The 18,503-nt window shown below is 42.4% G+C and overlaps 1 protein-coding gene across 3 annotated transcripts in view; it reads right to left on the reverse strand.

Annotated features, from left to right (window-relative positions):
• Positions 1–18,503, reverse strand: part of Tesk2 (testis associated actin remodelling kinase 2) — a 118,807-nt gene that overhangs the window by 22,703 nt on the left and 77,601 nt on the right. For all 3 annotated transcript variants that reach the window (XM_052716286.1, XM_052716285.1, XM_052716287.1), the window contains one exon: positions 11,893–11,941. In XM_052716286.1, coding sequence (XP_052572246.1) covers positions 11,893–11,941 — 49 coding nt within the window. The remainder of the gene's footprint in view (positions 1–11,892; positions 11,942–18,503) is intronic.

Raw genomic sequence — 18,503 nt, forward strand, 5'->3', positions numbered from 1 at the left:
TCTGGTATTCTAAGATGAAGCATTTTGGGCAGGGAATGTAGGTCAGAGGGTAGAGTGCTTGCTTGCTTGACATGCCTGAAACCTAGGACAGCATTAAAAAGGCGTGGTGAACACCTTTAATCCCAACATTCAGGAAGCAGAGGCAAGCAGAGGTCTGTGAATTCGAGGCCAGCCTGGTCTACAAAGTAAGTTCCAGGACAGTTAGGGCTATTACAAAGAGAAACCCTGTCTCAAAAACAAATGAACAAACAAACAAATAAATAAATAAAGCCAAGCATGGTGGTATATGTCTATGATCTCTTGAGGTGGAAGCAGGAGGATCAGAAGTTCAAGATCATCCTCAGCTACATAGTATGAAGTCTGTCTGGGATACATAAGAATCTGTCTCCAAATAAATAAATAAAGCAACTACAGTTAATTTAGCAGACTATGGGAGATACCAAACGTTTACAGGTAATGCTATAATGTGATCTGATGGAAGTTGAACTATGTTCCCTAAAAAGGCAAGTTTAAGGCTAGCAAGATGTCCCAGTAGGTAAAAAGTACTTGCTATATACCAGTCCGATGACCCAAGCTTGATCACTAGAACCCATGGTGGAGAAATTCTAGTGTTGTAGGCAATCCCAAAAGCTATCTTCTTATCTCCATACATTAGACAAGGCTTTCTCTCTCACACAAATAAGAAAATAAAAATTTAAAAGATAAGTTCAAATCCTAAACCCCAGCACCTACCCCTTATGACCTTACTTAGAAATGGGGTCTTTGCATATGTAATCAAGGTAAAATGAGGGTGAATGGGAGAAAGGTGGACCCTTACTCCAGTATTACTATACTTTTTAAAAAATTTTTTATTATTAAGAAATTTCCTATTCATTTTACACACCAACCACAGATCCCTCTCTCCTCCCTCCTCCCACCACCCCCCAGATAAATCTTTTTTTTTTTAAAGGAATTATTTATTTGCTATGTATACAATGTTCTGCCTGTACACCAGGAGAGGGCAGAGAGGGCACCAGATCTCATTATAGATGATTGTAATCCACCATGTGGTTGCTGGGAATTGGACTCTGGACCTCTGGAAGAGCAGCCAGAGCTCTAAACCTCTGAGTCACATCTCCAGTCTGTATTAGTATACTTATAAAGAAGAAGCACAGACACAGAGAAAATGTTACAAGTTATTAAAGACAGAAATTGGGGTGACAGATCTACAAGCCAAAGAATACTGAGGATTGGCACCACCCACCAGAATGAAGGAAGAACAAAGAAGAACCCCTCAACAACCCTGAGAGGGAAAATAATCACCCTGCCAGCACTTTGATTTGGCCCTCTACCCCTCAGAGTTGTATTATACATCACTCACACTGTAGGGTTTGTTAGGGCAGTCCTAGGAAACTAATACATGATCCAGATCATTTGGGACTAGGTATGGTGTGTCCCAGGCCTGTAACCCAAGCACTAAGGGGGCTCAGACAGGAGGAGTGTGAATTCAAGCCCAGCCAGGAGAGATTGCTCAGCAGGTTTTACTTGTCATCCAGTCTGATGAATTAAGTTTGATCCCTGGGACTCACATGCTAGAAAGAGAACTGACTCCTACAAGGTGTCCTATCACCTCTGTACTCATGCTGTGGTATTTGTGTGTGCTTACACTTACACACACACACACACACACACACACACACACACACACTAAATGTAATTTTAAAAAAATTTAAGGTGTATGTGTACACATATACAAGTAAATAAATATAGGGGCTGGAGAGATGACTCAGTTAAGAGCACTGGCTGCTCTTCCAGAGGTCCTGAGTTCAATTCCCAGCAACCACATGGTGGCTCACAACCATTGTAATGAGTGCCCAATCTGGTGCCCAATTCTGGCCTGCAGACACACATGCAGGCAGAACACTGTATATACAATTAATTAATTAATTAATTAATTAATTAATTAATTAATTTTTGAAATGCTTTAAAAAATAATTCTATCACTGGGCAGCAGTGGCGCATGCCTTTAATCCCAGCACTTGGGAGGCAGAGGCAGGCAGATCTCTGAGAGAGGCCAGCCTGGTCTACAGGACCTGGTCTTCCAAGACAGTCAGGACTATACAGAGAAACCCTGTCTTAAACAAAACAAAACAAAACAAAACAAAACAAAATTCTATTAGAGTAACAGTTGCTGTGAAGATTGCCAACATAGTGATAATGTTCCCTTTATTTAGGGACAGTGCCAAATGAGACTGTTAATGGTAATGCACAATGCCTTAGGGCCTGAGGATATTTTCTAGGGATCTCACAATGAAACAATTACCTTTTGTTTGCAATGAAAATGTTAATACATGGATTGGGGTGGCTTGGGAGAGAGAGCTGGGGGTGGGAGGAGGGAGGAGGGGGGATCTGGGAGTGGTATGTAGAGTGAGAAGAAAATTTCTTAATAAAGAAAAATGAAAAAAAATTAAAAAAAAGAAAATGTTAATACCAAAAGAAAAAAGAAAAAAGAAAAAGAAAATGTTAATACCAAAGATGGGAGGTGAAAGACCACCAACCAAAATCATCATGGCCAAATTGATTAAAGCAAATAATTAATTAAAGCAAGTTTTATTTGTGTACATGGGCTGCCTCCCCCTAAGGTGGGGTTCCAGAAGTCAGCACTGGATGTGAGGAGACAAGGTTTTTAGAGTTCAGGGGTAGACGGTTTCTAAATGGGGGATTTGGTAAGCAAAATAGGCAGGGTTAAAGGAGCAGAACATAAGCATAACAAGTTAGTCATAATAACCTCCTGAAACAAAGGCATGATTGCAAGGAGGTCCTAATGAGGTAGTCAAACCACAGGTGGTCACAACCTTTTGAAACAAAGGTAGGGTTGCAAGATGGTTATAACAACTTTTTCAAACAAAGACATGGTTGCCGTTTTCTCGAACAGGCAGCACAGAACCATTTATAGTTAAGGTTACGGGTGGGGCATAGTCTAATCTTTGAGAAACAGAGGTTTAATCATAAACAGGAATGAGCCTAGTTTGTCTTTACTATAAGATGGCTTTTAAGCCTAAGATGGAGGCAGGCTGGTTCATCAAAAACATCCTAAATTCTCAAGCCACCCCTATGATCTCATCAACTGAAATCCTATCCAATGCACCTCAAGATTCACCCTACAAGCGAATTTCAATTCCTTAGCAACTCTTTGAGGATGTAACTTCAGAGCCCACCAAAATGGCATATATGGCTATTGTAAATACAATGAGGTGCGAGTCTCTAAGCCTTTCTTTCTCAATCTTTCTATTAACCCCCATGTTTAAAGTCTATGCTATAAATCTTTTCATAAACTCCAGTTTTGCTGAAATCCTTTCTGTAGTGAAGTCAAGAATCCTGAGTGGACATCTCTGAAAAAGAAGTCAGCCTGCACCCCACTACTACTGACAGTAGTCATGTAGAACCAAGAAAAGAGTCAACGGCAACTCAGAAATCTCCAAATTGAGATGTTCGGAGCAGCAATGGGATAAGATCCCAAGATCTTATCTAACTTACTGTGTCATCAGTAAGTTAGAAATCGGTATCCATGTCAAAGAGCCAAATCCAGGCCTGTTGGACTCCTGCTCTTTGGATGGGCCTTCTAAAGAGAGGGGCCTGGGTGTCGGCCTACTTTTCACTATAGTCTAACAATGCTTTTGTGCTAGTCACTGGATGCTTGTTGGTCTGCTCTAAGCACAAAGGCTAGCAGACATCCCATCCTGCTGGCTTGCTTTAAAGAAGAAAAGAAAGCTTTGTTACTGGCCTGGGTAATTCCAGGACAGGCGCCCCAGGAGCACCCTGTGGGAGGCTTATGCTCCATAGGAGCCTCCTGTTCTCAGCTAGAGGATCCACAGCCAGTGTGAGAGCATACATCTGCACATCCGCTGAGGCCTGTTTTCCTCTGTACAACCTCCCCTCCAAGAGACTCATCAGAGCCTGCTTGAGAGGAATCAAGAAAAAGGGGACATTAGTTCTGGCTACAAAATAGCTTTTACTAACCCACAATACATGCAGAATATTTAAATATTTCATTTGCTCTGCTTTCTCATATGCCTTTATTCCCCCATGCAATTTTTATTCACCCTTCAAGCCCAGCTGGGGCCTTTATTTTGGGAAGCATTTCCTGATACCTCATCTCTTACTTAGTGTTACTTCTATATCCTGAATGTATTTCTTTCTTTTTTTTTTTTTTTTTTCCAGAGCTGAGGACCGAACCCATGCCTTGCAAGCAAGCCCTCTACCACTGAGCTAAATCCCCAACCCCTCCTGAACGTGTTTCTACTCCTAATCACAGTGAAAATCTGATGGTAGGGACCAAGTGTTTCTGAACATTCTAAGCCTGGTATTCTAGGAAATAAACAATAATTTTTAAAAATTTTGTTTTTGAAATAGGGCTTTGTTTTACAGCCCTGGGCTCATTTGGAATGCACTACATACCCAGGCTTGGCTGTGGTGCTATTATCAAAGTTGTTAGGGTCAGTGCCTAGGCCCCAGTAGCTACCAGAACAACCTAGGATTGGCCACCAGTCCTCAATAGGCCAATAAAACAATGAAAAGCCAAGAAAAGAAACTTCTTCAAAGTGGCCATGCTGGAAAGAGGAGCCAAGAGATTCCAGGACTCCTACACTTCACCCCCACCTCCACCTCCCCACTCCAGCCTCCTCAAGTCCATCTTCTGGTCCTAATATGACGTTTAGGTTTAAAATGAAGGCAGAAGGTCTGCATAACTAAACAGTCCTGGTCAAGGCATGGTTGCACCCATCACTAACCCACAATGTCTCTCAGCTCCAGTCTCTACTGCAGTGTGGTTAACAAGTTGTCAGAACTGTGTAAACTCTCCTGGGAAACAAGTTCCTCAAGCAGAAGCACAGGATTTCTGCCATTTCCTTCTCACAGCATGAAATTCCTGGGGGCCCATTGTCTTAATAGTCTTAAAGCCACAGGGAGGAGCGTGAGTGTCTCTCATTAGAATAGCTTTGCTACTAACAGGACAATTATAGCCTTTAGCCGCAGGTTCTCAAGAACTAGGATTACAGTTATGAGCCTCCTTGCCTGTATAAATTCAACAATAAACTGTTGAATGAAAACAATGAAATGCACTTAAATAATGGAAGCAGGGAGAGTACTCAGTTCTTAAGAACACTAATTGCTCTCTTCCAGAGGACTCGTTTGGTCCCAGCACCAATGCCAGGTGAGTCACAACGGCCTATAACTCGAACTCCACGGATCCAATGCCTTCTTCGGGGTTCTGTGGACACCCTAACACACATGGCATACATAAACACAGACACATGAATAACAATTTAGAAATAAACAAATGGGCTGTCAGTATCTATAACACCACTACCACTCCCAAGACCATCAGTGAAGCGGGTAGCAAGACTTAAGAATCAGAAATCCACGAGGACTGGAACAGTGTCTTTGGACATAACAGGAGTGCTGTGTTCATGAGTTCACAGAAACTGTGGTTACCTGCAAGACCTGGTCCAGATCAAGCCAGTTAACATTTTAACATGGAGAGAGGAAGGGCTGGTGAGCTTCCACTCCTGACTAAAGAGCTACTGAAGGTGGGTGGCTTCTAGGGTGAGGAACAGGCAGTTTACTTTGAAGGGTGTGGCCCCTGGCAGGTCTATACTTAAGTAATGGTTCAATACCTAGAATTATATGGTTATTAAAAATTATTGAAAATTGTACATATTACCCAAGAATTATGTCATGAGCCTTCTCTGGTTAGGGTGTTCCTTTCCCCAAGGGTGTCTTAGTGCCATGATCAAAAATCTCTATTACCATTTGGAATGAGAGAAATCATTCCACATATGCCTTTGCATTTCTGCCATCTTTCCAGTCTCCCCACTAAGAGAAAGCCCTTCCACCCAAGTAAGTGAACAGCACTTCCTCTATGGCTTCCACATGCTGCACATCTGGACCTCACCTGCAGATCTAGTTCCCCGCTTGGCCAGGAGCATCTGCATGTGGTAACTGTTTCTTTCTCAGTTGACATTTCTTTTATAATATTCTAGAGACTATAGAGCTTGTTGAACTCAATATAAACTCAAATTTTGTTATTTGTCTTTTAATAATGCAGATTTTGTCAAATCCAATAAAAAGGTCAATGGATGGTCTAAAAAAAAGACATGAGATTGGAAGGAGTGGGGAAATGGGGAAAGAATCTGGAAGGAGCTAGGAGGAGTGAGGAGTAACTATAATCCAAATACACTGTATGAAATCTTCAAAGAATAAAAAAATTAATTAAAATAATTGAAGCAGACTTAAAGTTCCTTCTCTTATTGGATTCCCCCCTCCCAATTCAGTGATTAGTATGTCATTTAAGAGCTAGAGGGGAGTTGGAGCTCAGTGGTATAGTTTTGCTTAGCATGCTCTCAGTTCAATCCTCAATGCTGAATAAAATTACCAGGAATTTAAGATAAAAACGGAACCAGTGGATGGTTCAGGAGGTAAAAGGATTTGCCACCAAGGTGGATGACCTGAGTTTGATCCTCAGGAAAAACATGGTAGAAGGAGGGAACACTGGCCCCACCGACACATTTTCACACACAAATAACCTTGTGAATGAAAACCCCTGAAAGGAGTCTGTGGCTGCAGACATCATTGGGCTGATTAGAATTTCAGTACTCTGAAAGTGGGCAGTGGTGTTTCACGCCTTTAATCTCAGCACTGGGGAGGCAGAGGCAAATGGATCTCCAAGTTCAAGGCCCACGACAGCTAGGGCTATGTATCTTAAAACAAAACAAACAAAAAAACTAACTGAACAAAGCAAAAAAGAAAAAAAAAACATAAGCCACATTTGCCACAAGTAAATGTCAAAATGTATTTGTAGAGACGTGTTTGTCCATTTTGCAAGCAGAAGTTTAAGTGAGAGAAACAAACTATTGGTGCGGAGGGATGGCTCATCAACTGAAAGTACGGGCTCTCTTCCGAGGATGAGGGTTCAGTCCCCACTGGTAACTCCAGTCCCAGGGGACCCAACACCCTACCGGGGCTGCCTACCACAGGCACCAGGCATGCATGTGGTGCACAGACATAAGTAAAGGTCTATTTTTGCTTATGTGTATGTATGTATGTCTATGTGAGTGTATGTCACATCTGTGCAGGTGTCTGCAGAAGCCAGAAGGGGGGTTATAAACTGCTCAAGAAAAGTAAGTGCCCTTAACAGCTGAGCCATCTCTCCATCCCCTCACACTACTTTTTAGATTCCCCTCCCCACACATAGAGGCTAATTCAGCTTTCCACAGAACTTGGTCTACATTACACAGCTATGAATATATCTTAAACATACACTATGGGCCTAGCTGCACTGGGTATTATTATAGGTCCTTCATTAAAGAACCTGAGACTGGACACAGCTTAGAAAGTAGAAGAGATGACATAAAGACATTCTAAGGCCTATAAGTCAGGGAATAGAAGACAGCAAAAAAGCCCACCTAATAAAGGAGGGATCATATTCTGAAATGATTATACATGGTCTAGAATGCTAAACAAACTTCAAGCAGAAGCACTTAATTATCAGTTATACAAGATGAAGATAATTTGGGTAGACCAAAATGAAGTCAAGAAAAAATAGAAAGCCGGGCATAGTAACTCTTATCTTTCCTCCCAGCTCTAAGGAGGCAGAGGCAGGTGGATCTTTGAGTTACAGACCAGTCTGGTTTACACAGTGAGTTCCGGGACAGACAGAGCTACATAGGGAGACCCTGTGTCAAAACAACAAAAACAAAACTAAATAAATAATAGAGGCAGGAAAACCTGCTACAAAATATTAGGGACTCAAGCATAGACTAAGATCACAGAGGTTAAAATGGAAAGAAATGTAAACAGACCGACAGAAGACAAGAGCACAACAGGACTGGGAAATGAGAAAAAGTCAGAACGGAATCTACACTTTTGTCTGGTGTCCCCATCCGTCTCTTTTTTCAGACAGACTCTTGCTATGTAATTCTAACCGTCCCAAATTTGCTGTTGATCACACTGGTCTGGAATTCATAGATACACCTGCCCCTGCCTCCTGAGTGCTGAGACTAAAGGCTTGCATTACCACACCTGTCTGAAAGAGGAAAGGTTCCAATAAGAAACAGGTGTTTGCTACCCTGCCCACCTTAACTAAGTTGTCCTTTTTTATCCTAAACCCAAGTCTAGCAAAGTGCCTATCCCACAGTAGACTCACTCAGTGAGTTTATGTGACCAATGACATCTTCTTTCCTTGTAGTTTTGTTACTGTCATGGTGGCACTGTTTTGTTGGTACTGGGGTGAATCTAGGGTCTGTACCCCTGAATCCCGGGCCTCCCATAATAGGTTGTCATTTGTGCTCGCCATCAATAGTCCTTTAGGGATCTCTAAATCAAAGAGGCTATTTTTGGGGGTGTTTTTGTTTTTTTGTTTTGGTTTTTCAAAACAGTGTTTCTCTGTGTAACCTCCCTGGCTGTCTTGGAACTCTCTTAGACCAGGCTGGCCTCAAACTCACAGAGATCCACCTGCCTCTGCCTCCCAAGTGCTAGGACTAAAGGCGAGCCCACTACCACCCGGCCTCAAAGAGGCTATTATAATCAGTATTCTTAGTAGTCTTCTTTACCATGGGCCACAAGAGCCTCCCCAGAACTGCCCCATACTTCAAAGACACCCGTGCTTCTGCTGCCAAAGTTAACCTAACACAGGACAACCTGGCAGCCTTGCATCCAACTCAAGGCAAAATAGGACAGAGGAATACTTTGTACTAGGCCATACAAAACAAGGAAGTAAGAGACAACCGGCAATATCACAGTACACCAAGACACTGGAATCGGGGTCTAGCTGCTCATTTTCGTAAATAATGCATGAGTTAGGTCACTGAACCCATAGAGTTTCCTTTCACCTTAAGCTCAAAGATTATAGAAGGCTTCCAATAAGTCAGACAAAGCCAGCTTGGAAGCAACACACACCAATCCATACAAACAAAAATTTCCCAAATTAACTACCCTACCAGACCAAACTCTCACCTACTCGTTTCCACCTCCCGTGTGCTGGGACTATAAGTGGAAGCCACCATGCCCAGCTAACCTTTAAAGAATGTGTAGGTTCGCTTCTCAGAACAAATACACAAAAAATCTGTCTAGATCTGGGTGCTAGTTATGAGCATGTTCATTTGGAAAAATTTAGTGACCAGTACATTCCATATATGTGCATCTTCTGTTACATTATAATTCAGTGAAAAGCTCTTCAAACTTTAACATCCATGAAAATATAAGAAAAACAATGGCACACCAGAATTCAAAGGAGAGACTTGTCACTGTGAGAAATACAGGTTTCAATAGTTAGCATGCATTACGCAATTATTATATGCAAGGCACTGTGCAAAGTGAGCGATTTCTATTTCATACTCTCAGTGTCCTAGTGAGGTCACATCCATTTTATCAGCAACATATCACGTTTGATTACTCCCTCCTCCTTGAAACTCCTTTTCCATCTAGACCAACAGCTTTTCTTCCTCCCTCATCATCCACCCCTCAGTCTCTCCTCCCTGCCTGCTAAGCTAAAACACTCCAGAGCTTGGTTCCTTTTCTCTTCTCTATGCTCCTTACTGCAGAAACTATTGGTATCTCCATTTAACACAGGAAAATACAGAGGCTGAAATAGATTCAAACCTGGGCAATCAAGATGTCAAAAGCTGTGTTCTTGACTTCCTCAGCATTCCTTCCATCCTTCTGGCCACGTAAGAGACAAAACATTCTATATTCTTTTTTCTTTTGAGATGGGTCTCACTATGTAGTCCTGGCTGGCCTGGAACTCACTATGTAGACCAGGCCTGTCTCTGCCTCCTGAGTGCTGGCATTGGCCTGACCTTGTACATTCTAGCCTTCAGTAACTGAGAAAAGGACGTACCTAGGGTACATGGGACTTTCTTTCTTAAGGTATTAGAACGATTATCAGGCACCAAGTCAACAGGAAGCCATTACTCCTGCAGATTCCAAAGTTTCTTCACTTTACACTTTGGTAATTGCTTCTTGATGAGGAATGTGAAACTATTCTAGAACAAAGACTGTCAGACCTAGATGTTTGGGAGACTTTTTGTTTGTTTTTGAGGCAGAGCTCTTTAGGTAGCCCTGGCTATCCTGGAACTCCATATGTAAACCAGGCTAGCCTTGAACTCACAGAGATCCACCTGTGTGCCTCTGCCTCCCAAGTGCTGAGATTAAAGGTACACCTAGGAGAAAAAATTCTTAAATTATTTGGTATTGGGAGGAGAGCACGTGCTGTTGCACGCATATGGATCAGAGAACAACTTCTGTTGAGTTCTTCTCTTTAAGTGAACTTTTAATAATACAGATGGGGTAGAGGCAGGAGATTTCTCAGCAAGTAGAGGGACTTGCCGCCGAGCCTTGATGACCTCAGTTCAATCTCCAGAACCAATGTAAAAAGAACTGACTCCCACAAGTTGTACAGAGAGAGAGAGAGAGAGAGAGAGAGAGAGAGAGAGAGAGAGAGAGAGAGATCCCTGGAATCCATTTAAAGATGGAAGGAAAGAAGTGACTCCACAAAGTTGTCCTCTGAGCCATAGTGTACACACACACACACACACACACACACACACACACACACACACACACACACACACACACACACACAAAATAAAAAGGAAAAAAAAAAGATTAGGCCAGTGAGATGGCTCAGTGGTTAAAGGTGCTTGTCACCTTGCCTAACAATCTGAGTTGGATTTCCCCAAACCCACACAGTATAAAGAGGGAACTAACCCCTGAAAGTTGTTCTCTGAATTACACCTGAAGTTGTGGCCCACATGAGGACACAGACACACAGACAGACAGACAGACACACACACACACACACAAATGAATAATACAATACAAAAATTAAAATTACTGGAAAGAGCCATGTTGTGGCGGCACACACCTTTAATCCTAGCACTCAGGAAGTAGGCAGGATCTCTATGAGTTCAAGGCCAGCCTGGTCTACAGAGAGAGAGTTCCAGGACAGCCAGGGCTGTTACACAGAGAAACCCTGTTTGTGGTGGGGACTTATTTTGGGGCTGGATAGATGGCTCAGTGGTTTAGGGCAGTGGCTGCTCTTCCAGAAGTCCTGAGTTCAATTCCCAGTACCCACATGGCAGCTCACAACTGTCTATGACGGGATCAGATGGCTTCTTCTGGTGTACATGCAGACAAAGCACCCATATACATAAAATACATAAATAAATCTTTAAAAGAATACTGGAAAAGAAAAATACAGATGTGGGTCCTGGTGTGGTGGTATGGGGCTGCACGTTCAGGAAACTGAGGCAGAGGAAATTTCAGTTCAAGACCAGCTGAGGCTACACAGCAAGACCTATCTTAACAAAGAACATATATGGGACCCGTCCAGAGAGGTTCAACCTAGACTCCAGGAATCTGTTCCCAAGAACTCAAGCATTTTCTGCAGCTACTAACATGGCACCTGAATTCAAGAAGTCTTTATTAGAGAGATGCTCTGTCCTCCAAGATGACCATATCACAATGCCCCCACCCATTTTAATTACTGGCTCCAAAAAGTATGAAGAAGGATCAGGAAACCAGAGCAGTTGATTCCAGATCACAAAAACACTTTCCAGTGGTCTCGGAATTTGTTATCAGGAAAGGGCTTGCAGTCACCTGGAAGGGAGAAATCCAGAAAACAAGAACCAATTTCACACTGGGACACTCACGTTCTCAGGCTACTCACCAAATATTATGAGGGAATACAAGAGCATAGGAGCTAAGGCTATTGTCCCAAGGCAACAGACAAACACACTGGCATTTTGGTGTAACTGTAATTGCATGTGCATTTTACCTACATACACAAGTAAAGTAGATCACAGATGCTGAAACAAAGGCAAAGAAGTGTACTCCAGCACACTGTGGAAGTCGTACCTCTGTAAGTGCATGCAACTGTCCTTGATGTACACACACACCCATGAACCTGAAAAACAAAACAGATATTTTTTCAAACAAAATGAACAAGATAAGAATAAAATCCCAAAATTCCATATGGAAAAACTAGTTGAGTTGCCCAGGCATAGGAGACAATGCCACACTTGTGAAGGACCTGTACTATTTCAGTCTTGAATACGATGCTAGACTGAGGCCAGCAAGATGGCTCAGCATATAAAGACACTTGCCACCAAGCACGATGACCTAAATTCAACCCCTAGGATTCACATGATGTTAAGAGAGAACCAATTCCTGCTGGGTATCTGTGCTACCTAGTCTTACGTCCACTTTACACAAGCTGGAGTTATATGAAAGGAGAGAACCTTAGTTGAGAAAAATGTCCCTATAAGATCTGGTTGTAAGGCATTTTCTTAATTAGTGGAGATGGGGAAGGGCCAGTCCATTGTTGGTGGTGCCATCCACGGGCTGATGCTGGGTTCTATAAGAAAGCAGGCTGAGCAATCCAGTAAGCAGCACCCCTCCATGGCCTCTGTATCACTTCCTGCCTTGTTTAAGTTCCTGTTCTGGCTGCCATCAATGATGGACTACAATGCAAAGTATAAGCCAAGTAAACCCCTTCCTTTCCAGAATGCTTTTTGGTTATGGTGTTTCCTCACAGCAGTAGAAACCCTAACTAAGATAGTATCCTCTGACCTCCACATACCATGGTATGTGTACACTGTCTGTCTCATAAATGTAATTTATGTAATTAAAAGTTTTAAAGATGCCTAACTGATAAATTTCATTAAATGTCTGCTGGTAGCATACTAGAAGTAAAAGGCTATGATACAATGGTGAAGAGGGAGGCTAGCAAGCCTTTAAAACATCATTGGAGGGCTGGGGCTGTAGCTCAGTGGTCTAACACTCACCTAGATTCCCTTTCACAGAATTGCCAAAATAAAACAAAATGAGATAAACAAAATAATAAAATAGGAAACCTTCACTTAAGAGTGGCTTGGCGGGTTGGGAATTTAGTTCAGTGGTAGAGCACTTGACTAGCAAGCGCAAGGCCCTGGATTCGGTCCTCAGCTCCGGGGGGAAAAATTCTAAATAAATAAATAAATACCAGAAAAATGTTAAAAAAAAAAAAAAAAAGAGTGGCTTGGCAATTTTTTTTTTTTTTTTTTTTTTAAATTTTGGTTTTTCGAGACAGTTTCTGGAACTCAATTTGTAGACCAGTCTGGCCTCAAATTCACATAGATCTGCCTGCCTCTGCCTCCCAAGTGCTGGGATTAAATGCATGCACCACCACCATTGGTTGTCTTGACAATTCTTTTTTTTTTTTTTTTTTTTTTTTTTTGGTTTTTCGAGACAGGGTTTCTCTGTGTAGCTTTGCGCCTTTCCTGGAACTCACTTGGTAGTCCAGGCTGGCCTCGAACTCACAGAGATCCGCCTGGCTCTGCCTCCCGAGTGCTGGGATTAAAGGCGTGCGCCACCACCGCCCGGCATGTCTTGACAATTCTTAAAGGCCAAGATTTAGCTCAATGGTAGAACAATTGCCTAGCAAAGACAAGGTCTTGGGTTCAATCCCCAGAATCAATCAATCAATCAATCAATAAAAAGTTTCCAAAGTAAATAAAAGAAAGCTAATATGAGGGAAATTAAAGGGAATATTGGAGGCAGTTAAGACAGGGTCTCACTATAAATCTCAGGTTTGCCTTGGAACTCAACCAGTCACAAAGGCATCCTACCTCAGTTTCCCTAGTAAATTACAGGAGTAGTCACTGGCTCTGACATTCATTTCTAAACTGATTATAATCTGTATTTGGCAGGTTTCTTCATGGTAGAAGATTCAGAGTTTTATAGATATCTGTCTTTCTAGTACCTAGCAGAGTGTCTCTCATATAGTAATCCAAGATTTTTTATTTTTTTTTATGTGCATTGGTGGTTTTGTCTGTGTGTATGCCTGTGTAAGAGTGCTAGGCCCCCTGGAACTGTAGTTACAGACAGTTGTAAGCCACCATGAGGGTTCTGGGAAATGAACCCAGGTCCTCTGGAAAATCAGTCAGTGCTCTTAACCGCTGAGCTATCTCTCTAGCCCCTGTAATCAAAGATATACTGACTAGCATGAATGGTTTTCTATGATCTAGGAATTTATTTAGGGTTGAAGTGCCCTCCTTGACTTGGATATTTGTACTTGTGGTGGTTTGAATAAGAATAGCCTCCAACTGCTTGTATATTTAAATGTTTAGTCACCAGGGAGTAGTACTATTGAGAAGGTTTAAGAGGTCTGGCATTGTTGGAGGAAGTGTGTCACTGGGAGGGGGCTTTGAGGTTTCAAAAGCCCATGCCAGGCCCAATCTCTCCTCTCTCTCTCCTACCACCTCTAAGTGCAGATCAGGATGTAGGTCTCAGCTACTCCTCCAGCACCATGCTCCCCATGATGATGATAGTGGTCTAAGCCTCTGAAACTATAAGCAAGCCCCCAGTTAAATGCTTTCTCTTATAAAAGTTGCCTTGGTTGTGGTGTCTTTTCACAGTAATAGAACAGTGACTGTGGTAGTTTGGATGTAATTGCCCCCATAATCTCAAAGGGAATGGCACTATTAGGAGGTATGGCCTTGTGGAGTAGGTATGATGGTTTTGTTGTTGTTCTTCTTCTTCTGTTGGCTGCTTTATTAATTCACCACCCCTCCCCTTTAGGGCAAGATCATATATCCCATGCTGGCCTCAACAGGTATGTAGTTGAATGTGACCTTGAGTTCCTCTTTATCTTTTAAGATTCATTCCATCCATCCATCTATCCATCCATCCATCCATCCATCCATCATGTGTGTGTGTGTGCCAGAGAGAGAGAGACAGAGAGAGAATGTGAGTGCTTGCATGCCACAATGCATGTGAGAAAGACATAGGACTACTTTCTGGGGAGCCAGTTCTCTCCTCCCACCCCCCTCTTTTTTTTTTCTTGGTTTTGTTGGAGGAAGTGTGTCACTGTGGAGTTGGGCTTTGAGGTTTCATATATGCTCAAGCCACACCCAGTGCCTCAGACCACTTCCTGTTGCCTGCAAGAAATAGGACTCTCAGCTATTTCTCTAGCACTATGTCTGCCTGCATACTGTTGTCCCACCATGATGATAATGGACTGAACCTCTGAGTTGTAAGCAAGCCACTCCAGTGAAATGTTTTCCTTTATAAGAACTGCCATGGTCATAGTGTCTCTTCACAGCAATAGAAACCCTAACTAAGACAGTGACTGAGACAGTACTGAAAATCACCCTTCCAAGATCAACTAAAATTTCATCTTTCCTAAAGGATCCCATGACTGACTTAGGTGATTAGCATAACAGCTCTTCCTTCTCCTTTCCACAGTACTGCCAGCTGTAGCTAGAGTTTTCCTGCCTGGCCCACAGTCAGGACAAATCTCTGACACCCGCCAGTCCCACAGCCGCTCAGACCCGACCAAGTAAACACAGAGACTTATATTGGTTACAAACTGTATGGTCGTGGCAGGCTTCTTGCTAACTGTTCTTACAGCTTAAATTAATCCATTTCTATAAATCTATACCTTGCCACATGGCTCGTGGCTTACCGGCATCTTCACATGCTGTTTGTCATCATGGCAGCTGGCAGTGTCTCTCTGACTCAGCCTTCCACTTCCCAGCTATATTCTCCTCCTTGTCCCGCCTACACTTCCTGCCTAGCCAATGGCCGATCAGTGTTTTATTTATTGACTAATCAGCAACACATCTGCCATACAGACCATCCCACAGCAGCCAGCACTTTCCCCTCCTTTGAATAACTGATGGTTGGCATTAAGTGAAGTCATCTGAGTCTGGAGCCAGACTGCTACTGACTCCATCACATACTCAAGACCTCTGTTTTTAAATTTACTTATTTATTCATTCATTTATTTATCATCATCATCACTACTGTGTGTTTGTTTTATTCACATAGGAATATTACTATTGCTTAATTCCTACAGCCACTTTGAAGAGGAAATGATCATGATACTCACTAAAAAGTATAGTTATTCTTTAACATCACCGATTCCCCCACTTGGAATATACATAAGCTTTTGGGAGGACAGAGCTTGGACTGGTGAGATAGCTCAGCAGGTAAAAGCGCTGGCCACTAAGCTTAACAACTTGAGTTCTATCTCCAAGGTCAATATGGTGAAAGGAAAGAATAGACTCCTGCAAGTTGTCCTCTGGCCTCCACATGAGTACCATGGCACTTACCCTCACTTCCTCCCACACACACAAAGTAAATAAATAAATGTTTTAAAAGATTTAAAAGAAAGCAAGTGCAGATCTTGAGTAAGATGACTCAACAGGTACAACACTTGCTTTGAAAGCCCGATGACCTGAGTTCTAGCCTTGGAACCCACGCGAAGAGGGAAGGAGAGAACCTAGTTGCCCTCTGGCTTCCATATGCACACCCTATCATAGATACATACACAATACTAATACTCATAATAAATATATCTTTAAGAGAGTACAGATCCTAATTCATTTGCTTCCATGTAGAGGGATAAACACATAATGTGTTCTATATAAGCATTTACTGAGTGAAAAGTAATAATCACCAAATTAGTAAATGGTTTTTTTTTTTTTTTTTTTTTTTTTTTTTTGGTTTTTCGAGACAGGGTTTCTCTGTGTAGCTTTGCGCCTTTTCCTGGAACTCACTTGGTAGCCCAGGCTGGCCTCGAACTCACAGAGATCCGCCTGGCTCTGCCTCCCGAGTGCTGGGATTAAAGGCGTGTGCCACCACCACCCGACCCGCTTTGCTTTTCTACCTGACCTTTCCTGCCTCATTCCTTACACAGATGACTACCACTGCCACATTCAAAATGGTGTCATAGGGCTGGGATCACAGTTTGGTTGGTAGAATACTTGCCTAACATACACATAAACTGTATATATATGCGCCTATAATGCCAGCATCCAAGAGGTAAAGGCAACAGGATCTGAGTTCAAGGTCATCCTTTCGTACACAGCAACATAGCCAGCCTGTGCTATGAAGACCCTGTCTCAAACAAAACAGAACAGTCAATAAAAGTTCATTTCCACATTAAACTTGAGAAGCAAACTAGGTACAGCAGCATGTACCTGCAGTTCCAGCACTTGGCTGAGGCAGTAGGACTTAAGTCTGAGGTCAGTGAGTTACACAGTGAGACCCAGTCTCAAAAAGGAGGCACTAAGCTGGGCGGTGGTGGCGCATACCTTTAATCCCAGCACTCGGGAGGCAGAGGCAGGAGGATCTCTGTGAGTTCGAAGCTAGCCTGGTCTACAGAGTGAGATCCAGGACAGGCACCAAAGCTACACAGAGAAACCCTGTCTCGAAAAACCAAAAAATAAATAAAAATAAAATTACACTCTTCCTAATTCATTCTTCCCCTCCTTCCCTCATTTCTCTTTGCTTTAGGGTTTGTTTTGTTTTGTTTGTTGTTTGAGAAAAGGTCTTACGTAGCCCAGAGTGGCCTTGAACATACAGTATAGCTGAGGATGACCTTGAACTCATGCTCCTTCTGTGCCACCACACCTAGCTTCCCAATGACTTCCCACTCCCACCTCAATCATGCCAGCTAGCATTATTTACTTCACTCAGGATGGAAGTGTGTTCTTTTCTTTAAGACAGTCTCACTATGTAGCCTGGCTGTCCTGGTTCTCACTACATAGACCAGGCTGGCCTCGAACTCACAGAGATCCACCTACCTCTGCTTTCCAAGTGCTGGGATTAAAGGCATACACCATTCCCGGCCTTGGGAGTGTGTTCTTAGAAGTGCTTAAAAATTTACTGATGGCTCAATTTCCCTATTTTTAGTTTTACATTATATATTGACTAATACTGAGAAGAGAATTGGTATTTTACATTTATTTTTGGTGTGTGTGTGTGTGTGTGTGTGTGTGTGTGTGTGTGTGTGTGTGTTTGTGTACACAGGTACACTATTCTATGTGTGCACAGACAGAGGTCAGAGGTCAAAATCAGGTCTCCTATCAATCTCCACCTTATTTCTTTTGAAAGAGTTTTTTTTTTTTTTTTTTTTTTTTTTTGGTTTTTCGAGACAGGGTTTCTCTGTAGTTTTGCGCCTTTCCTGGAACTCACTTTGTAGACCAGGCTGGCCTCGAACTCACAGAGATCCGCCTGCCTCTGCCTCCCAAGTGCTGGGATTAAAGGTGTGTGCCACCACCGCCCGGCTTTGAAAGAGTTTTTATTGAGGCTGGGGCAATGGCTCAGTGGTTAAGACCAGTGGCTGCTCCTCCAGAGGATCTAGGTTCAATTCCCAGCATCACAATCTTCTATAACTACAGTTATAAGGAATCCAACACCCTCTTCTGCCCTCTTTGGACACTGCATACATGTGATACATTTATATATAAGCAGGCAAAACACACTCATACTCATAAAATAAAATAAAAATAATTTTTTTTGTTTTTTGAGACAGGGTTAAAAATAAATTTTTAACAAAATAAATAGGGTTGGGGATTTAGCTCAGTGGTAGAGTGCTTGCCTAGCAAGCCCAAGGTCCTAGGTTCGATCCTCAGCTCAAAAAAAAAAAAAAAAAAGAAAAAGAAAAAAAGGGCTAGAGTTATAAATAACTGGGCTCAGAA

Source organism: Peromyscus californicus, unplaced genomic scaffold (genome assembly GCF_007827085.1).
Source record: "Peromyscus californicus insignis strain IS unplaced genomic scaffold, ASM782708v3 Scaffold_5__1_contigs__length_169319896, whole genome shotgun sequence".
Taxonomy (NCBI): Eukaryota; Metazoa; Chordata; class Mammalia; order Rodentia; family Cricetidae; genus Peromyscus; species Peromyscus californicus.